We start from the raw sequence: 27,051 nt of genomic DNA on the forward strand, positions 1-27,051 counted from the left end.
TATCGCCTGTAGGAAAGACCGCCTATACCGCCTGTAGGAAAGACCGCCCCGGCGTAACGTAACAAACATTAATATACTGGATTAGCATTCATGAGGTGCTTTGCATTGACCATTTATGGTTAAAAACTGGCGTGTTCAGGGTGGGGTAACATGCTGATTTACGTACGCACACTTGTGGGTAATCTGTGATTTATAAAGGGAAAATTGCGTACAGGTGTGTGTACGCACAGTTTTATAAATCCGATTTTTGTTTTGGCGTACGCCATTTTAGGCTTTTTGGCGTACATACACTTTTTGTAAGAATCTGACGCACAGTTTTATAAATAAGACCGCAGAGCAGTATAATTGTTTGGCGTGATAATTAAATGCTAGTGTGAGAGTGAATGACAATTTCAAATCATACAAACTGTCATGATTGTATTTGATGCGGGAGTTTTTCTTTAAAAAAAAATATCTGCCACACAAATATTATTAGTGCCCCCTTTAGAACCAGCCCAGCCCATCTGGGGAGCACCGCCCCCCTTAGAACCGGCCTGGCCCTCAGTTCAATATCTCAATTTTGTAACCACGGTTTTTGGTTCAGATGGCTTTGCTCACCAGAGTGTTTTTTGATATTCTATGCTTAGGGGACAGGAGGTAAAAAAAAATAGTATAACTGTTTATATATATTTATTGCAATGCTCTTTCTTTCTTTGATTTATAATCTAAAAAGATTATTTGGTGCAGTGACTGGATTTGTACTGGGCAGCGCTGGTAGACACAAAGAGAGCCAATTCTTAGAGAGATAAAACAGACGCAAAACCAAAACAAACACAAGCATGCACCGCGGATGTTGTACCAAATGGTTCAATATTATATTGAGAATTGTGGCATCCCTATTACACACACACACACACACACAAACACAACACACACACAAAATACACACACAACTAAACATCTGGTTTCTCGTCCTTCAGCTAAAGTGACATCACTGCCTCCGCTACCACAGAGAGATCGGAAGGCTTTAGCTTTGATTGAAATAAATGGTGCAGTTTGCTTCCAATCTCAGTCCAATTTCACTATCTAATCCCTTGTGGACACAGCTCTGCAGCATGCTAGTGTGTGTATGCATGTGTGTGTCTGTGTTTGAGTAAAACAAAATATTAAGAAGTCTTGTACATCAGCAGATTGTGTCATGGGTCTCTTTTGCACCATACTACGTGCTATGACAGTAGAGACCAGCAGGGTGGACAGTTACCCTGGTCTCTCCCCAGGTCTCTCCCACAGCCTGCACATCCTTGTGCTGCAGCCGGGCTGTCTGCTTCCTGGGAGAGACACCAATCATGTTGTTCCTCTACATGTCAGGACCGATAAGCTCTCACACACTGTGTGAAACAGGAAGTACTCCCACAGCTTTCGGCCATCTTCATTAATGATAGCCGGGACCCCACCCACTACACTGACACACACACTCTAAACACACACACACACACACGCACACTACACACACATGCACACACACAAATCCACACACACTACATCCACACACACTACATCCACACACACTACATCCACACACACTACATCCACACACACTACATCCACACACAAACACACAAAGGTCTGCGTACACTGAGAAAAAGAAAGCTGAAAATACATTACCTTCCTGTGGACCAAAACACCAGCACCTTTCACATGTCCCCTGAAGTGTGCCTAACGCAGACTAACCCTACAAAACACCAGCACCTTTCACATGTCCCCTAAAGTGTGCCTAACGCACACTAACCCTACAAAACACCAGCACCTTTCACATGTCCCCTGAAGTGTGCCTAACGCAGACTAACCCTACAAAACACCAGCACCTTTCACATGTCCCCTAAAGTGTGCCTAACGCACACTAACCCTACAAAACACCAGCACCTTTCACATGTCCCCTGAAGTGTGCCTAACGCAGACTAACCCTACAAAACACCAGCACCTTTCACATGTCCCCTGAAGTGTGCCTAACGCAGACTAACCCTACAAAACACCAGCACCTTTCACATGTCCCCTAAAGTGTGCCTAACGCACACTAACCCTACAAAACACCAGCACCTTTCACATGTCCCCTGAAGTGTGCCTAACGCAGACTAACCCTAAGCCTAAGCGGACACACTGTGCCCTGGGATGTGGTCTTATCTGGACTGAACAGAACTGGAACACTGAACTGGACAAGTCTGGAGTGGTCTGGAATTGTGTGGACTGGACTAGTGTGGAATGGAGTAGTGTTGACTGGACTAGACTAGACCGGACTAGTCTGGACTGGACTACTGTAAACTGAACTTGTGTGGACTGGACTAGTCTGGACTAGTGTGGATTGGACTAGTCTAGACTGAACTAGTCTGGACTAGTGTGGATTGGACTAGTCTAGACTGAACTAGTCTGGACTAGTGTGAACTGAACTAGTGTGGACTGGACTAGTCTGGACTAGTGTGGATTGGACTAGTCTAGACTGGACTAGTCTGGACTAGTGTGAACTGAACTAGTGTGGACTGGACTAGTCTGGACTAGTGTGGATTGGACTAGTCTAGACTGGACTAGTCTGGACTAGTGTGGATTGGACTAGTCTAGACTGGACTAGTCTGGACTAGTGTGAACTGAACTAGTGTGGACTGGACTAGTCTGGACTAGGGTGGATTGGACTAGTCTAGACTGGACTAGTCTGGACTGGACTATTCTAGACTGGACTAGTCTGGACAAGTGTGGACTGGAGTAGTCAGGACTGGAGTAGTCTAGACTGGACTAGACTAGTCTAGACTGGACTAGTCTGGACTAGTGTGGACTGGACTAGTGTGGACTGGAGTAGTCTAGACTGGACTGGACTAGTCTTGACTGGTCCGGACTAGTGTGGGCTGTACTAGTGGGGACTGGATTAGTCTGAACTGACCAAGTCCAGACTGTACTAGTGTGGACAGGACAGGAGTTGACGTGCGTTAACAGGTCACGTGAGCGGACACAGGAGTGTTTGACGACAGCAGGACAAAGGAGGATGTGAGGACAGCAGGACAAAGGAGGATGTGAGGACAGCAGGACAAAGGAGGGTGTGAGGACAGCAGGACACAGGAGGGTGTGAGGACAGGAGGACAAAGGAGGGTGTGAGGACAGCAGGACACAGGAGGGTGTGAGGACAGGAGGACACAGGAGGGTGTGAGGACAGCAGGACACAGCCAGAGAAGGAGAATAAAAGGATGACTAACCTAACCCACCTGAGCTCGGCTCACACGGGTCAATATCCTCGTCATCACTCGGACACTCGGCCGACGCAACCAGCAGGTCATCAGTCGTCTGCAGTAGAGAGAGGAGAGATTGAAGAGAAAGAGGAGAGAGGGGTTAGAAAACCAGCTCAGAACCAGAGTGGAGGTGTAGGAGACAGAGGGCCAGATCAGGACCAGAGTGGAGGTGTAGGAGACAGAGGGCCAGATCAGGACCAGAGTGGAGGTGAAGGAGACAGAGGGCCAGATCAGGACCAGAGTGGAGGTGAAGGAGACAGAGGGCCAGATCAGGACCAGAGTGGAGGTGTAGGAGACAGAGGGCCAGATCAGAACCAGAGTGGAGGTGTAGGAGACAGAGGGTTTAACTTCTGGATGTGTCAGTCAACGCCATCACACATGGACTCCATGGTAACAGCAGGTTGTGCTTTCGAGGTGTCATTACTCTGATGGAGATGAGAAGTGACCCTAACACCAGGGGGGGCAGGAGGGCATGGGGTGACAACTCTGGTGTCATAGAAGACTACACTCTGCACACGCTCTGACGCCTGTTCTACACACACGCACACACGCACACACGCACACACACACACACACACACACACACACACACACACACACACGTATAGGGTAGGGAACCGCTGTGAGATGGAGAGAGAGAAGAGAGCAGACCAGTAGTCTGAATCAATATAATTCAGAAACACAACAAATAAACAAACTGGATCAATGATTTTTATCCTTGTCAAGCCCCTCCCCCCACCTCCCCCCCACCTTCCCTCTGCACTGACAGCAGGGGGGGAGGCTGGGACACTGTGCGCCCCCCCTCCCCCTCCCCCTCCCCATGGTCCTGCCCTAGGCCACCAAGCCAGACAACCGTAAAGGTGCTTTAATAAAAAGCCTGCTTGTTTCTGCACACACATTAACACACTCTCTACACCTCTCTCTCTCTGGGTAGCTGTGTGTATGCAAATGTGTCTGTCCATCTGTGTGTGTTTGTGTATATGTGACTGTGTGTGTATATGTGACTGTGTGTGTATGTGTGTGTCCAGACTGAGCCGGACCAGAGCAGAAGTGAAGAGGTCAGTCTCTCTCCAGGGTTGATGAATCGTCCAGATGATACGATAGAGCCGTCCAGATGTCCAGAGACAGAGAGATCCGAACACGGCTCACATCACTATGACTGGTCAGGAGCCAGAGACAGAGAGATCCGAACACGGCTCACATCACTATGACTGGTCAGGAGCCAGAGACAGAGAGATCCGAACACGGCTCACATCACTATGACTGGTCAGGAGCCAGAGACAGAGAGATCTGATGCCACCCCTCCACCCGGTCACACCGTCTCAGTGACTGTGACATTATTGTCAGGAGAGGAAAAGAGAGGAGGGGAGAAGAGAGGAGAGGAAGGAAGAGGAGAGGGGATGAGAGGAAAGGAGAAGAGAAGAGAGGATGAAGGGAGAGGAGAGGATGAGGGGATCATTCTGACAAAGAGTAATGATAACCCCCATCCTGGCTCATGCCTCACACTTCCTCTCTCCCTCTCCCTGCCCCTCTCCCTCTCCTCAGAGGAGAGAGACAGAGAGAGAGACAAAGACAGAACAGATCTATCACTACTTAGGGACTGCTCCCGACTACATCAAGTCACTCCTGCAGCGTTACACCCTCACCCACCACCTACGGTCTTCTTCTGACAACCACCTGGTGGTCCCACCGCTCAAGAGCGCCCGGTCCCAACACAAGCTCTTCTCCTGTCTGGCCCCCCAACGGTGGAATCAACTCCCCACCTCCATCAGAGACACTGACTGTCTCCCCACCTTCAAGAAAAGGCTCAAGACACACTTGTTCCGGGTTGGCTAGCTGACTGGCTAGCTGGCTGGCTAGCTGACTGGCTGACTGCCTGGCTAGCTGGCTGGCTGACTGCCTGGATAGTTGGGCTGGCTGGCTGAGACATTCCTGTGATGACTTGTCTGCTGGTCTCTGAAGAGCTCTCTCTAATTTATCTTTCCTTCATCTCTGTCCCTCTCTCTGTCTCTCCTCCCTCTCTCCCCTCTCTGTCTCTCTCCTTCCTCTCTTCTCTCTCTCCTCCCTATAGGAAGGTTTTTATTTTTTTGCTTAGTTTGATTGGGAAGTAAAATTGTGAAATTGTAAGTAAAATGGGTTTGTTTGAATAAGAAATTGCTGTTGTGGTGAAACTGCTTGGTTAGCTGGCAGTTCTGACTCCCTCTCTCCTCTGTCTCTGTCTTCTCTCTCCTCACTCTGTCTCTCTCCTCCCTCTGTCTCTCTCCTCTCTCTCTCTCTCCTCTGTCTCTCTCCTCCCTGTCTCTCTCCTCCCTCTCTCTTCTCTCTGTCTCTCTCCTCTCTCTGCCTCTCTCCTCTCTGTCCTCTTTCCTCCCTCTCTGTCTCTCTTTTCCCTCTCTCCTCTCCTTCCTCTCTGTCTATTTCTTCTCTATGTCTCTCTCCCATCTCTGTCTCTCTCCTCCCTCTCTCTCTCTCTCTCTCTCTCTCTCTCCTGTCTCCTCTCTCTGTCTCTCTCCTCCCTCCCTCTCTAATGTGATGAATGCTCTTTGGCAGCCAGAGTGTCTGTGGAGAGAGTGTGAAAGTCAGGAGGACGGGAGTGAAGGTTTCATCTCAGAACAGACCTCAGAACAGTCCCCTCTCATCCTAATATAATGTATCCCTGGGAGAACTCTCTCTCTCTCTCTCTCTCTCTCTCTCTCTCTCTCTCTCTCTCTCTCTCTCTCTCTCTCTCTGAGTGGTGTGTGCGCGGGAGTGTGTGTGTGTGAGTTACAAGAGCAGCTTGTCCTTTGTCTCTCGCTCACCTTTCTTCAGTTGTTTATCTATCTCTGTTTCTCCCTCCCTCTTTCTCTCTTCCATTTCTCTACATCTCTACACTAGATAGGGTTAGGGTTAGAGAAAATGACGGGAGGTTAGGACCAGGGTGGATCAGCCAATAGAGAAACTCCTTAATGAGCATTCACTTGCCATCTGATTGGTCAGGAGGGAACATTGCTGTGTGTGATTGGCTCAGAGAGAGCTGAAGTGTTAGTAGTGAAGATATCGAGTACCTGACTGGCTGGCAGCCTGTCTGCCTGCCTGCCTGTCTGTCTGCCTGTCTGTCTGTCTGTCTGTCTGTCTGTCTGTCTGTCTGCCTGTCTCCCTGCCTGTCTCCCTGTCTGTCTGCCTGTCTCCCTGCCTGTCTCCCTGCCTGTCTCCCTGTCTGCCTCCCTGCCTGTCTGTCTGCCTCCCTCCCTCCCTCCCTGTCTGTCTGCCTCCCTGCCTGTCTGTCTGCCTGCCTGTCTGTCTGCCTGTCTGCCTGTCTGTCTGTCTGTCTGTCTGTCTGTCTGTCTGTCTGCCTTCATCCCGCCTGAGGTATGGAGGTGTGTCTGAGACAGCAGCAGAATACCTTCAGAGACACTCAGGGCAGTAAGGGAGGCCAGGCAGGGAGGGAGGGATAATTATAGAAGTAGTTGAGAAAGCACATAGGCCTACTCCCTCGTTAAAATCTCACCCTCTGAGACACACACACATACATGCGCACCCGCACAAACACACGTGTGCACAGTGCTGTGTGAGGACTTCTTTAGATGAGGCAGCTTCAAGGCGACAGAGTGCAGCTTTGTAGCGGTGCCTGGTGAGTCCCTAGTGAACTCCCCTCCCCTCTCCTCCCTCATCCTCTGCCCTCCTCTCTTCCGCCCTCATCCTCTTTCCTCCCCTCCCCTCCCCTCTCCTCCCTCATCCTCTGCCCTCCTCTCTTCCTCCCTCATCCTCTTTCCTCCCCTCCCCTCCCCTCTTCCTCCCTTATCCTCTCCCCTCCCCCCTACCTCAAACTCTGCCCTCCAGGAATACTCCGTGAGTCTATCAGTGTGTCTGTATCTGTGAGTGTGTGTGTCTGTCTGTCTGTGTATGAGTCTATATGTATGAGTGTGTGTCTGTATGTATTGTGTGTGTGTTATGCAAGACAAAGGGAGGGACATCACATACTCAGACACGCCTCGCTGGACAGGTAGAATGAATTACCACAGTAACTGTACACACATTCACATACATGCATGCATACACATACTTTCGCACGCACATACACATGCATGCACACACAAGTGCACACATGCACTCGTGGTAGCTGGTACGCACAAACATGCATGCACAAACACACACACACAGAAACACGCTCTAATTCACCAAGTCATTCTGGATGACCATGTACAGCGACATATATACACACACTGTCATTATCCAGAGTTCAACATTAGAGCAGCTTCACACTATATGGAGTGCTGGAGAGATAGAGAGACAGAGAGAGAGGGAGACAGACAGGGAGACAGACAGACAGACAGAGAGACAGACAGGGAGACAGACTGACAGACAGACAGACAGAGAGACAGACAGACAGACAGAGAGACAGACAGGGAGACAGACTGACAGACAGACAGAGAGACAGACAGAGACACAGACAGGGAGACAGACAGGGAGACAGACAGAAAGACAGACAGAGAGACAGACAGACAGACTGACAGACAGACAGACAGAGAGACAGACAGGGAGACAGACTGACAGACAGACAGACAGAGAGACAGACAGGGAGACAGACTGACAGACAGACAGAGACACAGACAGAGAGACAGACAGAGAGACAGACAGAGAGACAGACAGAGAGACAGACAGAGACAGACAGGGAGTGAGGGAGGGAGGGAGGGGGGAGTGTGACAGATCAGGTTTACTCAGCTCTCTGAACACACAGGAGAGCATGCTCCTGCTACACAGCCTCAAACTGCCTTTAATAATACATATTTATGATACACACTCTCCTGCCTCCCTCTCTCCCTCACCACCCTCCCTCTCTCCCTCACCTCCCCCTCTCTATCACACTCACCCCCCTTCCTCTCTCCCTCACCTCCCCCTCTCTATCACACTCACCCCACTCTCGCTCTAACCCTAACCCCCCTCCTTCCTCTCCCAGCAGCCCCTCGCCTCCTCTTATTACTAATGGAATCTGGGGCCACAGGCTAACTGATGCTAGTCTGGGCTGAATGTTGAGAACACAGAGATGGAGGGAGGGTGGGCAGAGGAAGAGGGGGATGTAGGAAGAAAGGGAGGTAAGGGGGGCAGAGGAGAAACTGGTGAGAGGAGGAGAGGAGGAGGGAGGGGGTGAAAGAGGGGAAGGGAGAGAGAGGAGAGAGTGGGAGGGACTGGGGTGATGGAAAGAGGGAGACAGGGGGAGGGTGATGGATCTGTCCTGTCTATGAGATGACCTGCCCCCGGCCAGGGCCAGCCCAGGTCGGTGGTATCAGTTCCTCCTCCATCTGTCAATGTCAGATGCCCACAGCCCAGGACCTGACCCACAGCACCTCCACATCTGCTGGCAGCTGTCTGGGCCAGGGGTCAGGGGTCAGGGGTCACACAGACACCAAACAGGTGAGGAGAGAGCTGCTGTCGGAACAGCTCGGAAGGATGAGGCAACACTAGCCAGCGAGGTTTCATGAAGTGCACAGAAGGTGTACTATGAACACTGTGATCTGTCAAGGAGCCCTGGGTACTTCCATGTCAGGGCAGGGGTGCTCAAGACGTTACACACCGCAGGGCTGCTTCATGTAATCTCACTCAACACTTCCTCCAGGTTTGGAGTTTTTGCTTGTCGTCTCTGAGGGTTTAGGATGGTTACAGCTGCTTATCTGCTGGTGTGTGTGAAGCCTTCTGCAACATGCTTGTAAAAGGGCTTTACAAATGAAGTTTGATTTGATTTGATCTGATACACTGAATGCCCTCTGCTGCCGTCTGCATCCTAGTTTCCCACAACCTTCACCCTCATGCACACCCCTCCCCTGGTGCACTGCCATGCTTAACAACAACACTGTCTATTGCTTTTATGGAGAGCAAAATATCAATAGCCCAACTTGGACAAAATCAATAGCGAAGCTGTTAGTCAACATGGAAGACCTTGGAAATCGCTTTTAAATCTGTCTCAAGTTTGAGAGCCTGCAGCCAGAACACTACAGCAGAGGAGATACATCACAGACCCCTACAGACTTCTACAGACCTCTACAGACCACCACAAACCTTTACAGACCACCACAGACCTCTACAGACCACCACAAACCTTTACAGACCACCACAGACCTCTACAGACCACCACAGACCTCTACAGGCCACCACAGACCTTTACAGACCACCACAGACCTTTACAGACCACCACAGACCTCTACAGACCACCACATACCTCTACAGACCACCGCAGACCTCTACAGACCTCTACAGACCACCACAGACCTCTACAGACCACCGCAGACCTCTACAGACTACCACAGACCTTTCCAGACCACCACAGACCTCTACAGACCACCACAAACTTCTACAGACCACCACAGACCTCTACAGACCACCACAGACCTCTATAGACCACCACAGACCTTTCCAGACCACTACAGTCCTCTACAGACTACCACAAACCCCTACAGACCACCACAGTCCTCTATAGACCACCACAGACCACCACAGTCCTCTACAGACCACCACAGACCCCTACAGACCACCACAGACCTCTACAGACCACCAGACCCCTACAGACCACCAGACCCCTACAGACCACCATAGTCCTCTACAGACCACCACAGACCCCTACAGACCACCACAGTCCTCTACAGACCACCACAGACCCCTACAGACCACCACAGTCCTCTACAGACCACCACAGTCCCCTATAGACCACCACAGACCCCTACAGACCACCACAGACCCCTACAGACCACCACAGTCCTCTACAGACCACCACAGTCCTCTACAGACCACCACAGACCCCTACAGACCACCACAGACCTCTAAATTACAGATTAGAATCCAACATGGTTGAATTTATGTCCTAACAGTGTTGGATAGAGAAGAGTTCCCACATGTGTTCTGACATGGAGGGACTCATGTCAGACATCTTCCTGTCTGCTCTGTGACTGCAGCAACGTTTCCAGCTTTACAATGTGCGTTTCCGCAGTAACCTAGTGGGTTGCCGTGGCTGCGAGTGTCTCCTTCACATATTAGCAGGCACAGAGAACGAAGGAAATTATTTTAAAAGATAGTCTGCGAGCGCAACTCACAAAGGGGAGCGGCGGGGTTTAGAGTGGGAGGCGGCCACACTTGGTTAGCTGTGTGACAAGCAATTCCTATTAACACAGCCTGGGAAGCCAGTCTGGAGAGACGAAATGATCATAATCAAACCCCCAAAACAGTCATTTCTCATTTAGCTCCTTTCCCCTCATGCTGCAGTAGCGTGTGTTGAGATTAATTCTAAGGGTTCGGAACAGAACGCCCCCCAAATAACATCTCTGACAGCAGAGATGACAGCTTGCAGATGGGTCTGAGGAGACAGGAAATTATTAGCATGAATAGTTTGGTGACTAAACATTATCCTTTCATTTATATTTCTTGTCCTGCCTGGTCCATGAAAAGGATAAGAAAATGAGTGTAGCCATTTAAATGCAAGGGGTTAACTGTTTGTGTTTGAGCCACCAGGGCCATCCTCATCAACAGTCCTCGAGGAGAGGAGACAGAGGTACCCGCCCCAGCAACAACCCACTTTTCTGTAAACCTGAACAACTGGAACGGACTCTGTCTTCTGTGTCTCCAGAACGCATTATTTATCTTATTTAGAAGTTCCGCAGATGGCAGTTTCCGTTTTAAACAATGAAAGAGCCTGACGGTGTTTGGGTGAAGCTGAAGGATGAGGCGCCTAGGAGTCTGGTGGCCTGCCGTCTCTATCTTGTTGCTCTGAATCTAGGGCGCCCTCAAATAAACAGGTCTGTTTTCACTATGTAGGCCAGCTTGATTCAGTCTGGGATACAACTATGATTCCCTGCTTTCAAAAGACCTCCTGGGACTTCTCATGTCTGAGAACATCATTTATTTGAATCAGATTCCAATATCTTTAAGACCCTCCGTACCTCACTGCTGACAGATGCATGTTTCACTGAACAAACAAGATCTACAGCATAGGTCATCTACAGTGATCTCACTTAATGTCAAATCGTTCAGTATGTTTGGTAATTCAGTTTACCGAATTTACTGTACATGATGATAGGAGGAAGGGAGGGATGATAGGAGGAAGGGAGGGATGATAGGAGAATAAAAGCGAGGGATGATTGCAGGAGGATGAAGATATTTCCTTAAATGCAAGCCCAAACAATATGCTTGAAGTCAAGAGTGCTTATATGATCATGAGATAGGAGAGGCAGATAAGAACAGAGGAGAGATGAGGCAGAGTGGAGGAGAGATGAAGCAGGGTGGAGGAGAGGAGGGGAGAGGAGGAGGAGAGGAGAGATGAGGCAGAGTGGAGGAGAGATGAAGCAGAGTGGAGGAGAGGAGAGGAGGGGAGAGGAGGAGGAGAGATGAGGCAGAGTGGAGGAGAGGAGGGATGACGCAGAGTAGAGAGGAGGGGAGAGGAGGAGGAGAGGACAGGAGAGGCAGAGTGGAGGACAGGAGAGATGAGGCAGAGTGGAGGAGAGGAGGGATGAGGCAGAGTTGAGGAGAGAAAAGGAGGGGAGAGGAGAGATGAGGCAGAGTGGAAGAGAGGAGGGATGAGGCAGAGTGGAAGAGAGGAGGGATGAGGCAGAGTGGAGGAGAGGAGGGATGAGGCAGAGTGGAGGAGAGGAGGGATGAGGTAGTGGAGGAGAGGAGGGATGAGGCAGTGGAGGAGAGGAGGGATGAGGCAGAGTGAAAGAGAGGCAGCCAGAGAGTGGAGAGACAGCCAGACCAGTTAGACTGTAAACAGGACCAGTGACTCAGTGCTGCGCTGATCCTGACGGCATCAACAAGTCCCGGAAAAGGTCCCTCCAGCCCTCTATCTGTCATCCCTATATTAGTCATCCATCTATCTGTCATCCCTCCAGCCCTCTATCTGTCATCCCTATATTAGTCATCCATCTATCTGTCATCCCTCTATCTGTCATCCCTCCATACCTCCATCTGTCATCCCTCCATCTGTCATCCCTCTATCTGTCATGCCTCCATCCCTCTATCTGTCATCCCTATATTAGTCATCCATCTATCTGTCATCCCTCTATCTGTCATCCCTCTATCTGTCATCCCTCCATCCCTCTATCTGTCATCCCTCCATCTGTCATCCCTCCATCTGTCATCCCTCCATCCGTCATCCCTTCATCTGTCATCCCTCCATCTGTCATCCCTATATTAGTCATCCATCTATCTGTCATCCCTCTATATGTCATCCCTCCATCTGTCATCCCTCCATCTGTCATCCCTTCATCTGTCATCCCTCCATCCCTCTATCTGTCATCCCTCCATCTGTCATCCCTCCATCTGTCATCCCTCTATCTGTCATCCCTCTATCTGTCATCCCCCCAACCCACCCCCGTAATTTGCACTCGGCCTCTATTTGTAATTCCTCCATCCCTCTATCTGTCATCCCTCTTTCCATCATCCCTCCATGCTGTCCGTCTCATCCCTCCATGTTGTCCCTAACTCATCCCTCCATGTTGTCCCTGTCTCTTCCCTCCATCTGTCATCCCTCCATCCTCCCTCCATCTCTGAGGGTGGGAACATGTAAGGATCGTGGAGCAGCATATTCAGACTCCTGCAGCTCTCTAACACAGCTGAGCCAGTGGTGAATGCACTTCCAGAACCCTCTCAAATCCCTTCATTCAGAGCTTTATAAACGCTCAGCATGTTTTGGAAACAGCAAACTATTACAGTAGAGAAAAAAAAGAATCTAAATCGAGTTAAGAAGCGACAAAGCTATAAGAGGGACAAGCTGGAGAGAGAGACCACCATGTTTACCAATATGCAATATGGTACCACGTCAGGCTTGTTTTGTAATCAGCAGAATATAAATGTAAATGTAATATGCATGAGGGTCATGAATAATTATAGTTGTGTTCCCGTTGATCTGCTTTAAAACTGCATTGAAGAAACTCAGACATCAATCCAGCGTCATAATGGACCCAATAACCATTACTATAAATATGTTGCTGTTCTTGGGGAAACAAAATGGATGTTTCAGGAATGGAGGGAGACAGGAGGGGGGAGGGGGAGAGGGGGAGGGGGGAGACAGGAGGGGGGAGGGGGAGAGGGGGGAGACAGGAGGGGGTAGGGGGAGAGGGGGAGGGGGGAGACAGGAGGGGGTAGGGGAAGAGGGGGAGGGGGGAGACAGGAGGGGGTAGGGGGAGAGGGGGGAGACAGGAGGGGGTAGGGGGAGAGGGGGGAGACAGGAGGGGGAGAGGGGGAGGGGGGAGACAGGAGGGGGTAGGGGGAGAGGGGGAGGGGGGAGACAGGAGGGGGTAGGGGGAGAGGGGGGAGACAGGAGGGGGTAGGGGGAGAGGGGGGAGACAGGAGGGGGTAGGGGGAGAGGGGGAGGGGGGAGACAGGAGGGGGTAGGGGGAGAGGGGGGAGACAGGAGGGGGTAGGGGGAGAGGGGGAGGGGGAAGACAGGAGGGGGTAGGGGGAGAGGGGGGAGACAGGAGGGGGTAGGGGGAGAGGGGGAGGGGGGAGACAGGAGGGGGTAGGGAAAGAGGGGGAGGGGGGAGACAGGAGGGGGTAGGGGGAGAGGGGGGAGACAGGAGGGGGTAGGGGGAGAGGGGGAGACAGGAGGGGGTAGGGGGAGAGGGGGAGACAGGAGGGGGTAGGGGGAGAGGGGGGAGACAGGAGGGGGGAGGGGGAGAGGGGGAGGGGGGAGACAGGAGGGGGTAGGGGGAGAGGGGGAGGGGGAGACAGGAGGGGGTAGGGGGAGAGGGGGAGACAGGAGGGGGTAGGGGGAGAGGGGGGAGACAGGAGGGGGTAGGGGGAGAGGGGGGAGACAGGAGGGGGGAGGGGGAGAGGGGGAGGGGGGAGACAGGAGGGGGTAGGGGGAGATGGGGGAGACAGGAGGGGGTAGGGGGAGAGGGGGAGACAGGAGGGGGTAGGGGGAGAGGGGGGAGACAGGAGGGGGGAGGGGGAGAGGGGGAGGGGGGAGACAGGAGGGGGTAGGGGGAGAGGGGGAGGGGGGAGACAGGAGGGGGTAGGGGGAGAGGGGGGAGACAGGAGGGGGTAGGGGGAGAGGGGGAGACAGGAGGGGGGAGGGGGAGAGGGGGAGGGGGGAGACAGGAGGGGGTAGGGGGAGAGGGGGAGGGGGGAGACAGGAGGGGGTAGGGGGAGAGGGGGGAGACAGGAGGGGGTAGGGGGAGAGGGGGAGTGGGGAGACAGGAGGGGGTAGGGGTAGGGGGAGAGGGGGGAGACAGGAGGGGGTAGGGGGAGAGGGGGGAGACAGGAGGGGGTAGGGGGAGAGGGGGAGGGGGGAGACAGGAGGGGGTAGGGGGAGAGGGGGGAGACAGGAGGGGGGAGGGGGAGAGGGGGAGGGGGGAGACAGGAGGGGGTAGGGGGAGAGGGGGAGACAGGAGGGGGTAGGGGGAGAGGGGGAGACGGGAGGGGGTTGGGGTGAGTCTCTGTCATAGCTGTAACTAACAGGACACTGGGTATTACCATTCCAGCCTAGTTATTACTCCAGCTGATTCCAGTCTATTCAAGGTCCAGAGCCCCCCCCCCCCCACCCCCAGTCATCAGCAGACTGACCCTGCTCCTATAATGAGTGTCAATGAAAGCATTCAACACTTTCTAAAGCCAGGCAGTGAAGAGAGTTAATGATCTGTGGTGTTGATTATCCTAGCTGGTGGCCAGCCACTCCCCCCTGCCCCCCGTCCTCAGAGCGGGAGCCCCTCTGACACCACGGACAGCCCCTCTGACACCACGACTCACCATCACATGATGTCACTATGGGTGAGCCCCTCTGACACCACGACTCACCATCACATGATGTCACTATGGGTGAGCCCCTCTGACACCACGACTCACCATCACATGATGTCACTATGGGTGAGCCCCTCTGACACCACGACTCACCATCACATGATGTCACTATGGGTGAGCCCCTCTGACACCACGACTCACCATCACATGATGTCACTATGGGTGAGCCCCTCTGACACCACGACTCACCATCACATGATGTCACTATGGGTGAGCCCCTCTGACACCACGACTCACCATCACATGATGTCACTATGGGTGAGCCCCTCTGACACCACGACTCACCATCACATGATGTCACTATGGGTGAGCCCCTCTGACACCACGACTCACCATCACATGATGTCACTATGGTTGAGCCCCTCTGACACCACGACTCACCATCACATGATGTCACTATGGTTGAGCCCCTCTGACACCACGACTCACCATCACATGATGTCACTATGGGTGAGCCCCTCTGACACCACGACTCACCATCACATGATGTCACTATGGGTGAGCCCCTCTGACACCACGACTCACCATCACATGATGTCACTATGGGTGAGCCCCTCTGACACCACGACTCACCATCACATGATGTCACTATGGGTGAGCCCCTCTGACACCACGACTCACCATCACATGATGTCACTATGGGTGAGCCCCTCTGACACCACGACTCACCATCACATGATGTCACTATGGGTGAGCCCCTCTGACACCACGACTCACCATCACATGATGTCACTATGGGTGAGCCCCTCTGACACCACGACTCACCATCACATGATGTCACTATGGGTGAGCCCCTCTGACACCACGACTCACCATCACATGATGTCACTATGGTTGAGCCCCTCTGACACCACAACTCACCATCACATGATGTCACTATGGGTGAGCCCCTCTGACACCACGACTCACCATCACATGATGTCACTATGGGTGAGCCCCTCTGACACCACGACTCACCATCACATGATGTCACTATGGTTGAGCCCCTCTGACACCACAACTCACCATCACATGATGTCACTATGGGTGAGCCCCTCTGACACCACGACTCACCATCACATGATGTCACTATGGGTGAGCCCCTCTGACACCACGACTCACCATCACATGATGTCACTATGGTTGAGCCCCTCTGACACCACAACTCACCATCACATGATGTCACTATGGGTGAGCCCCTCTGACACCACAACTCACCATCACATGATGTCACTATGGGTGAGATCAACGCTCCACTAAAAGTCATATTAAAGAGATTTCATCAGACACTGACAAAGATGTGCTGTCACTGTTCTGCTGTCACTGTTCTGCTGTCACTGTTCTGCTGTCACTGTTCTGTCACTGTTCTGCTGTCACTGTTCTGCTGTCACTGTTCTGCTGTCACTGTTCTGTCACTGTTCTGCTGTCACTGTTCTGCTGTCACTGTTCTGCTGTCACTGTTCTGCTGTCACTGTTCTGTCACTGTTCTGTCACTGTTCTGCTGTCACTGTTCTGCTGTCACTGTTCTGCTGTCACTGTTCTGCTGTCACTGTTCTGCTGTCACTGTTCTGTCACTGTTCTGCTGTCACTGTTCTGCTGTCACTGTTCTGCTGTCACTGTTCTGCTGTCACTGTTCTGCTGTCACTGTTCTGTCACTGTTCTGCTGTCACTGTTCTGCTGTCACTGTTCTGCTGTCACTGTTCTGCTGTCACTGTTCTGCTGTCACTGTTCTGCTGTCACTGTTCTGCTGTCACTGTTCTGTCACTGTTCTGTCACTGTTCTGCTGTCACTGTTCTGTCACTGTTCTGCTGTCACTGTTCTGCTGTCACTGTTCTGCTGTCACTGTTCTGCTGTCACTGTTCTGCTGTCACTGTTCTGCTGTCACTGTTCTGTCACTGTTCTGTCACTGTTCTGTCACTGTTCTGCTGTCAGAATCAAATAGGCCTAAACTGCCTACCTAGCAACCAGTATAGCAACCAGGACAGTTTCCAGCTAGCGTGCATAGCTATCTCAGGAATTTAAGGTCGGTATCGAAGAACGTGGCATTTTGACGTCAGGCCAGACAGTTTTTGGCACCCGGTCAGTTTTTGGCATGACAGTCTGTTGCCAGTGATCTGTGTCAGTAGACTGTGCCAGTGATCTGTGCCAGTGATCTGTGTCAGTGATCTGTGTCAGTGATCTGTGTCAGTGATCTGTGTCAGTAGACTGTGCCAGTGATCTGTGCCAGTGATCTGTGTCAGTAGTCTGTGCCAGTGATCTGTGTCAGTAGTCTGTGTCAGTGATCTGTGTCAGTAGTCTGTGCCAGTGATCTGTGTCAGTAGTCTGTGCCAGTGATCTGTGTCAGTAGTCTGTGTCAGTGATCTGTGTCAGTAGTCTGTGTCAGTAGTCTGTGTCAGTAGTCTGTGTCAGTAGTCTGTGTCAGTGATCTGTGCCAGTGATCTGTGTCAGTGATCTGTGTCAGTGATCTGTGTCAGTAGTCTGTGTCGGTAGACTGTGCCAGTGATCTGTGTCAGTAGTCTGTGCCAGTGATCTGTGTCAGTAGTCTGTGTCAGTGATCTGTGTCAGTAGTCTGTGTCAGTGATCTGTGTCAGTAGTCTGTGTCAGTGATCTGTGTCAGTAGTCTGTGCCAGTGATCTGTGTCAGTAGCCTCATTCTGTCTCATGCTGCCTCATTCTGTCTCATGCTGCCTCATACTGCCTCATTCTGCCTCATACTGCCTCCTACTTCTTCATATTGCCTTGTGCTGCCTTGTAGCCCCTCAAATTAATGAGCTGAGCTTCTCCAGTATGAATGTGCAAGGCCAACACACATTCACACTCACGCGCACGGACACACACACTCACGCGCACGGACACACACACTCACGTACACGGACACACACACAAGCTCATGTACACGGACACACAGTCACTCACACACACAGCCGCTAGATTGATATCCTCTTCAGCTCCTTCACACAAGCCCTCCAGCACATCGATCCAGCCACTCAGTAAACACTACAGCACCCCCCCCCCCCACACACACACACACACTCAGTCCAACACAGCACCCCCCCCCCCCACACACACACACACTCAGTCCAACACAGCACCCCCCCCACACATACTGTGTGGATGTGTGTATAGATACTGTGTGTATAGATACTGTGTATGTGTCACTGTGTGTGTGTGTGAGTATAGATACTGTGTGTGTCTATGTCCCAAACCCTTGAGAATGCCCCTTATTGTGTTGACATGCAAGAGCACAGTTGCATGCTGGCAGCAGCTGGGATTGGTGCAGTGATTAGCTCACATGCATATTCATGACCCTGCTGTTTACAGAAACATATCAGCAGTATTGGGCAGTGTGGAGTAGTATAGAGCAGTTAAGAAAAGTATAGAACCATACATATTTGTACAGAGCAGTATAGAGCAGTACAGAGCAGTACAGAGCAGTACAGAGCAATACAGAACAGTACAGAGCAGCATAGAGCAGTACAGAGCAGTACAGAGCAGTACAAAGCAGTATAGAGCAGTATAGAGCAGTACAGAGCAGTATAGAGCAGTACAGAGCAGTACAGAGCAGCAGAGAGCAGTTTAGAACAGCATAGACAAGGGCAAAGCCCTAACCCTATATCTGGACTTTGTGGGATAGACTTCCAGTTGCTTCCTCCAATCGTGACATGTCCATGTCCATCCTTTACACGAGAACACGCTCGCGTCCTCATGCTGTCATGCGTGTTAGTGTAGCGTGTTCCTGAAGCGTGTGTACTGGGCTGTGACAGCAGGATGTCTCCCTGTGAGCCACATATCAGGGATAACATGTCTCAGTGGAGCAGAAAAGGCTTCTTTTGAACGGGCATATCTGTGGTGGTGTCAGGGTGCTTCCTGCCACGCGTGCATTTGTTTGGCTGTTTATGCTAACGCCTCGACAACGGCATGGTGAGACCAGGGGCCGCCGGGGGTCCTGGGAGAAATCTGCTTTCTGGATCAGCGTATCTGTCGCCTGGAGCAACGGAACAAAGTGCAAGGGTTTTTGGTTGGGTTCTTTGCAGCGAGAGAAGAGAGGAGGAGAGAGGAGAGTGGAAGAGGAGAGAGGAGAAGGAGAGAGGAGGAGATAGGAGGAGAGAGGAGGAGAAAGGAGAGAGGAAGAGGAGAGAGGAGAAAGAGAGAGGAGGAGAGAGGAGAGTGGAAGAGGAGAGAGGAGAAGAGAGGAAGAGGAAAGAGGAGTAAAGAGGAGAAGATAGGAGGAGGAGAAAGGAGAAGGAAAGAGGAGAAGATAGGAGATTCCTCCCTGCCTCTATCCCTCCTCACAGCCTGGGGGGAGGCAAAGGCGGAGGCGAGAGGAGAGGCCAGAGAGGCCAGAGAGGAGGTAGGGGACTGCGAGGCTCCAGTGAAGCAGGAAGAAGAGAGGCTGGGCTATTTTTACGAGCCAGTCAGCGTAGCCATGGCAATCTAGAGCAGTGGGGCGTGATGGGTAGCGAGACGTTAACCCGGGCGGCTGGCCGACAACACACGGGCTCCGCCTCCGGCCATTGGTCAGGTCACCTCAGAGCGACGGCACGACAACCAATCAAGCGCAGCGCTCGTGAGCACTTACAGACAGCTGAGTGACGGGCGGAGTTAATGACCTGGTGAACAAGACGCTGTCTACACCAGCGCTCACACACGCTCACACGGGTTGTGACTGTGCTGCTCCTGTTTTGTTCAGTATTAATCAGCTGCAGAGAGCAGAGCTGTGAACATCGTCTGGGTGAGAGAGGAACCTTTCCTGTAACCGTCCCCTACCTGCTGGGCAGGAGTCAAGTCAACACGTCACCCTCTCCTTTTGCTTCAGCACACAGGCCTGCTACTACACTCTGCACACCACAATACTACACTCTGCACACCACAATACTACACTCTGCACACCACAATACTACACTCTGCACACCACAATACTACACTCTGCACATCACAATACTACACTCTGCACATCACAATACTACACTCTGCACATCACAATACTACACTCTGCACACCACAATACTACACACCACACGCGACACTTCACACTACAATACTTCGGACTACAGTACTTCACACACTGCAATACTACACACTCTGCTGCAACATGTCTCCTCATAGTGTCTGCTCATACTAAATGCTTAGAAAAGGGTTATTGTGGCCCACCGAATATTGTTTAAATGACAATGACACTGTAGTGTTCTGTCTGAAACAACAGTGTAGTGTTTCTGTCTGAAACGACGGTGTAGTGTTTCTGTCTGAAACAATGGTGTTGTGTTTCTGTCTGGAATGACGGCGTAGTGTTTCTGTCTGAAACAACAGTGTAGTGTTTCTGTCTGAAACGACGGTGTAGTGTTTCTGTTTGAAACGACGGTGTAGTGTTTCTGTCTGGAACAACGGTGTAGTGTTTCTGTCTGAAACGACGGTGTAGTGTTTCTGTCTGAAACGACGGTGTAGTGTTTCTGTCTGGAATGACGGCGTAGTGTTTCTGTCTGAAACAACGGTGTAGTGTTTCTGTCTGAAACGACGCTGTAGTGTTTCTGTCTGGAATGACGGTGTAGTGTTTCTGTCTGAAACGACGGTGTAGTGTTTCTGTCTGAAACGACGGTGTAGTGTTTCTGTCTGAAACGACGGTGTAGTGTTTCTGTCTGAAACGACGGTGTAGTGTTTCTGTCTGGAATGACGGCGTAGTGTTTCTGTCTGAAACGACGGTGTAGTGTTTCTGTCTGAAACGACGCTGTAGTGTTTCTGTCTGGAATGACGGTGTAGTGTTTCTGTCTGAAACGACGGTGTAGTGTTTCTGTCTGGAACAACGCTGTAGTGTTTCTGTCTGGAATGACGGTGTAGTGTTTCTGTCTGAAACGACGGTGTAGTGTTTCTGTCTTAAACGACGGCGTAGTGTTTCTGTCTGAAACGACGGTGTAGTGTTTCTGTCTGGAACAACGGTGTAGTGTTTCTGTCTGGAACAACGGTGTAGGGTTGCTACTTCACTACAAGTAACTGCACACCAGTAGTTGTGGTTTTCTGAGGCAGTTCGCGTGATAACTGAAAGTAACCCAGAACTGCCCCTTGCTAGGGGGCATGTGTGTGTGTGTGTGTGTGTGTGTGTGGGGGGGCTGAGATTTAATCTCCAGAATCACTTTGAGGCAGGGGGTGTTGGGGCATTGAGGGGGGCGGGCATGGTTGGGTCCATCAGCATGACATGAAAGGGATTTGATGTTCCACATCTCCACAATCACTTTGTGTGTATGTCTGTGCCATGCGATCACTGCAGGCTCTGAATGCACAACAAATTAAACTCAAGTGCTTCAGGTTTTTATTGCCTCTCCTCTCTTTATTTGTTCTTTTGACTTGAGAGGCAAAGAGGCCCAGGGGTGAGATATCCTCATCTCAAGCTTTGTGGCTGCAGCACTTCAAGAAGCCCCCCCCCCTGCCCCAGCCCCCAACCCCCAGCCCCCCCCCCCCCCCCCTGCCCCAGCCCCCACCATGTCCATTCTCGTCTCACTAGCAGGACAAGGAGTAGAACAGCTCTAGTCCTCACTGACCTAAATGAGTCTTGGTCTGTCTGCACGCACACACACACACACACACACACAGACACACACACACACTCAGTACTCCTCATGGTCCAGTGCCAATCAGTTCAATGAACATAAATGAGAATCCTGTTAAACCAGTCTGCGTGGGAGCCAATGAGCAGGAAACACAGACCCTGACATTGGCTGGGACACGCTTTGACACAATAGGATTCTCAGCTTTATTCTGTTTTACTGACCTGAATTAACTCCTCCTCTGGGAATGAGCAACAAAACCATTACAGATGTATAATAAACTAGAGAGGGAAATTGTAGGGTGTGCTCGCTTGTGTCGGTTGCAGGTGGGTCCGTCCCCTTAAGTTTTTCCCTTCTAGTGATATTTTCAAGCATTTAGCCTACTCATATCGCATAATTCATTAAGAACCCCATTTGAAACAAGCAAACCCCCTTTGAAACAAGCTACAGTAAGAACGTAGTCACCGGCAGTATTTCAGATGGAAATGTGATTCAGACACCATCTGCTAACTGAAAATATGCCAATAAAAGAGGTTCCGGATCCAACGTCGAACACGCCTGAACATGTTCCTGCCATAGTAAATTCCTTTTTTGTGCAAACTTACTTGGCGAGTAAAGCTGATTCTGATTCAAATTCAGACCAGAAGCATTTGGGTGTCGCTATTATCCAGGTAACTGTGTCAGTAAAGTGTTTCTCCCAGCATCAACAGGACTCTGATAACCTCCGGTTACACCAGCCACATCCCGACATCTGAATACTGATAACCTCCGGTTACACCAGCCACATCCCGACATCTGAATACTGATAACCTCCGGTTACACCAGCCACATCCCGACATCTGAATACTGATAACCTCCGGTTACACCAGCCACATCCCGACATCTGAATACTGATAACCTCCTGTTATAGCAGTAACAACCTGACATTTGAATACTGATAACCTCCTGTTATACCAGTAACAACCTGACATCTGAATACTGATAACCTCCGGTTACACCAGCCACATCCCGACATCTGAATACTGATAACCTCCGGTTACACCAGCCACATCCCGACATCTGAATACTGATAACCTCCTGTTATAGCAGTAACAACCTGACATTTGAATACTGATAACCTCCTGTTATACCAGTAACAACCTGACATCTGAATACTGATAACCTCCTGTTATACCAGTAACAACCTGACATTTGAATACTGATAGCCTTCTGTTAGACCAAAAACCTGACATCTGAATACTGATAGCCTTCTGTTAGACCAAAAACCTGACATCTGAATACTGATAGCCTTATGGATGCAGTGGTGTGTGGAACAAGCAGCTTTATTCCAGTAGGCAGCTGTGTCCGTGTCCAGCCCTGGGGCCGCATGGTGCCGAGGCCGGCCAGGGGTGCAATCAGATAGGCATGGTCCTCTCAGCTTGGGGACAGAGGATGTCATAGAAACAGTAGAAGAGACTTGAGGAAGTGTTTGTGTGTTTGAGTATGTGTGTATGAGTGTGTGCTGACCTGCTGGGGCTGGCGGGGCGTGGTGATCTTGCCCCTGCGGCTGGAGGAGGTGGTGGTGGTGGTGGTGGTCTCCATGGTGGAGGTGTCGGAGCGGTTGGCCGTGGCGCTGGCCTGCGGGGTGATGGAGGAGGCTGGGGCGTCGCCCACCAGGCGCACACTGCCCAGAACGCGCACGTTGGGGTCCCCCTCCACTGCCATGTTCAGCACCTTCAGCCCGTTGTAGTACAGCCCAGACAGCTGGCCCTGGAAGGGGCGGCTGCGGTCGCGCTCCCAGCCCCCGATCTGGATGGTGGTCTGGCTGTTGAAGATGGTGAGCTGGCGGCCTGCAGGAGAACAACGTTACACACACACCACTCAGCCGGCCGGGGAGAGAGAGGGAGTCGTGCCCTCTGGGGGGAGTGAAGCCCCCAGGAGCCCCCAGGACCAGGAGCCCCCAGGACCAGGAGACCCCAGGACCAGGAGACCCCAGGACCAGGAGACCCCAGGACCAGGAGACCCCAGGACCAGGAGCCCCCAGGACCAGGAGACCCCAGGACCAGGAGACCCCAGGACCAGGAGACCCCAGGACCAGGAGACCCCAGGATCAGGAGACTTTGCGGGGTGGCTTCACTCCCCTGGGGGATGGGGGACATGACAGAAACTGAAAGGAGGAAAAAAAAAAAAAAACCTCTACGGTTGTTTTAAATCGATGTAGCTTTGCTAAAAGGACAATCAAAGCAATTGAACAGCAGCAGGAGGAGGTTTAATCAATCTGATGTTGTGGATTTTATTATCTTATTATTTTCTTGCCTGGTGAAAAGAAAACTGGTATTGATTTATTTTTCGTAAATAATAACGTGTTATGAATAGTTTTTCACATCGTTTCCTCACTGTAAGAAACGGAAGCATAACAGACATGATTACTTTACGTATCAAGCAATTACAGCAGCGATATGCTCTCTAGTCTCTCTCTGCTGTTCCATGGAACCAACTAGTCCTTGTGTTGATTAAGTGTCCTCTAAAGAGGAGACACACATTTCTATTACAAACATTCTTCCTTTTAGCAAGAGCAAAAATAAACAAAAATAACTGCAATGTTTAATAAAAAAGATTGAAAATTTAAAAAAGGCTTAAAAACATGAGTAATGTCTTGACAACGGCAGTGAGGTGAACAGAAAGAGTAAACATGATGAGGTGGAAACATTGGGAGACCTCCGAGTGCATGCACAGCTGTGGGACCACACAGTCGTCCCTGGATTCTAACACGTTTACACACATTGTTAAAGGGACTCTTCTTTTGCCAATTCTTATTACAGTCTATTTATCTTGGCTAGTTGGTTTAATCACTGTAGATCAATTTAGACACAGTTAAAAGTAGAACTTATATTCCTACTATACATGTGTCTGAAATAACACTACAGATATCAATATAGGATTTAACTGAACTTTTTTTTAAAGACCATTTATGTATTTACATAAAAAATTAATCAATGCTATGGTAATTTATAGACATTTTAACAGGAAGTGGTCATATTACATGAAGAAGTTAAATGTATATTTACAGTCCCTTTAACTTCCTGTTAAACCAATTGACATTTCTAAATAATAATACAGTATTAGGCAAACTGAGCAGAAGGTTCTAGCTACATTTTACTGTTTAAAACGATTTTGTTGAATCTATTTTTTTTTACAGAACATTTATGTTTTTAAAATTAATTTGTTACAGAATTACTTGGTTATGATCAAATTATTTTTTGGTTGAAATTTTAAGTTTTTTTTACCTTTGTCGAGTAGCCATTCGTCAACTACTCGACCGAGCCGATAAGGGATTCGCTGTCTGGCGATCGCCAGGCGCTCATTATCATTGTGGCCTTAAAGTTTAAAGAAACATTTCATCGGTTAACATCTGTAAGGTCAAAAGGTTAATGTTAATACTTAATGCTGAAACTAAACAAACTGTACAATGTTTTGGTCAAGTTTTTGGATATATAAAAAAAAGAAAGAAGTAAAATAAAAACAAAGTTACACCTAAAACATTACACTGAACCTCATTCAATCATTCAATCCTTTAAATTTATTTTAATCCAACAAATTATTTCTATATTAACTGCGAATTAGACTTAGCTCATGTTTCATAAAGATTAATATTTATGTTATAAACAAAAACCAAATCACAAATGTAAACACTTCTATGACAGAAATCCTACAATGAGGTTTACAACACCATTAATATCTGTCTCACTATCGTTTTGAAGTTTAACTAGTTACATTCTCAGAAGGAACATCATTTGAATTTATAGTTTATGATTTAAAAAAAAACATTCACCCTGTTGTGGTTTAGAGGAGAACACACATTATCCATGACATCCTTGCTTCTTATTCAGTGGTAGTCTACACACAGCCAAACTGGCCAATCAGAAAGCTGCCAGTGTAATCCCTAGACACAGCCAGCATCCACACCAAGCAGCCAGACTAACAAAAACGAGTTTGACCAAAGCCCAGTCTAGAATAGAGTGGATCTATAACTCATTAGTTAAACTCCTCTGACACACAACAGCCATTACGCTGTGCTGCAGCAGGAGGAAGGGAGGGAAGGAGGGAAGGAAGGAAGTAGGGAGGGAGGGAGATAAGTAAGGGGTTTGGCCAGCAGGGTGAGTGATTTGATGGAGGGATGGAGAGGTGGAGGAATAGAGAGATGGAGGGATGGAGAGATGGAGAGAGAGAGGAATGGAGGGAGAGGGATGGAGAGAGAGGGATGGACATATGGAGGGATAGAGAGGTGAAGGGATGGAGAGAGAGGAAGGGAGGGAGAGGGATGGATGGAGGCGGATGGAGGGAGAGGGAGGGGGGGATGGAGGGAGAGGGATGTGTCACAGCAGGCTGAGACAGGACTTTCTGACTGGTTTATAGAGATGTGTCACAGCAGGCTGAGACAGGACTGTCTGACTGGTTTATAGGGATGTGTCACAGCAGGCTAAGACAGGACTTTCTGACTGGTTTATAGAGATGTGTCACAGCAGGCTGAGACAGGACTGTCTGACTGGTTTATAGGGATGTGTCACAGCAGGCTAAGACAGGACTGTCTGACTGGTTTATAGGGATGTGTCACAGCAGGCTGAGACAGGACTGTCTGACTGGTTTATAGGGATGTGTCACAGCAGGCTGAGACAGGACTTTCTGACTGGTTTATAGGGATGTGTCACATCAGGCTGAGACAGGACTGTCTGACTGGTTTATAGAGATGTGTCACAGCAGGCTGAGACAGGACTGTCTGACTGGTTTATAGGGGTGTGTCACAGCAGGCTGAGACAGGACTTTCTGACTGGTTTATAGGGATGTGTCACAGCAGGCTAAGACAGGACTTTCTGACTGGTTTATAGGGATGTGTCACAGCAGGCTAAGACAGGACTTTCTGACTGGTTTATAGGGATGTGTCACAGCAGGCTGAGACAGGACTGTCTGACTGGTTTATAGGGATGTGTCACAGCAGGCTAAGACAGGACTTTCTGACTGGTTTATAGGGATGTGTCACAGCAGGCTGAGACAGGACTTTCTGACTGGTTTATAGGGATGTGTCACAGCAGACTAAGACAGGACTTTCTGACTGGTTTATAGGGATGTGTCACAGCAGGCTGAGACAGGACTGTCTGACTGGTTTATAGGGATGTGTCACATCAGGCTGAGACAGGACTTTCTGACTGGTTTATAGGGATGTGTCACAGCAGGCTGAGACAGGACTTTCTGACTGGTTTATAGGGATGTGTCACAGCAGGCTAAGACAGGACTTTCTGACTGGTTTATAGGGATGTGTCACAGCAGGCTGAGACAGGACTGTCTGACTGGTTTATAGGGATGTGTCACAGCAGGCTGAGACAGGACTTTCTGACTGGTTTATAGGGATGTGTCACAGCAGGCTGAGACAGGACTGTCTGACTGGTTTATAGGGATGTGTCACAGCAGGCTGAGACAGGACTTTCTGACTGGTTTATAGGGATGTGTCACAGCAGGCTGAGACAGGACTGTCTGACTGGTTTATAGGGATGT

The 27,051-nt window shown here is 50.3% G+C and overlaps 1 protein-coding gene across 1 annotated transcript in view; it reads right to left on the bottom strand.

Annotated features, from left to right (window-relative positions):
* Positions 1-27,051, bottom strand: part of LOC146267632 (neurexin-1a-like) — a 195,087-nt gene that overhangs the window by 11,338 nt on the left and 156,698 nt on the right. Inside the window, exons 19-21 of the mRNA XM_084709264.1 lie at positions 24,789-24,878; positions 23,029-23,351; positions 3,219-3,306 (exon numbers count right to left, since the gene is read on the bottom strand). Of these exons, the coding sequence (XP_084565390.1) occupies positions 3,219-3,306; positions 23,029-23,351; positions 24,789-24,878 (501 nt within the window). The remainder of the gene's footprint in view (positions 1-3,218; positions 3,307-23,028; positions 23,352-24,788; positions 24,879-27,051) is intronic.

Source organism: Hypomesus nipponensis, chromosome 11 (assembly GCF_054491055.1).
Source record: "Hypomesus nipponensis isolate SF chromosome 11, ASM5449105v1, whole genome shotgun sequence".
Taxonomy (NCBI): domain Eukaryota; kingdom Metazoa; phylum Chordata; class Actinopteri; order Osmeriformes; family Osmeridae; genus Hypomesus; species Hypomesus nipponensis.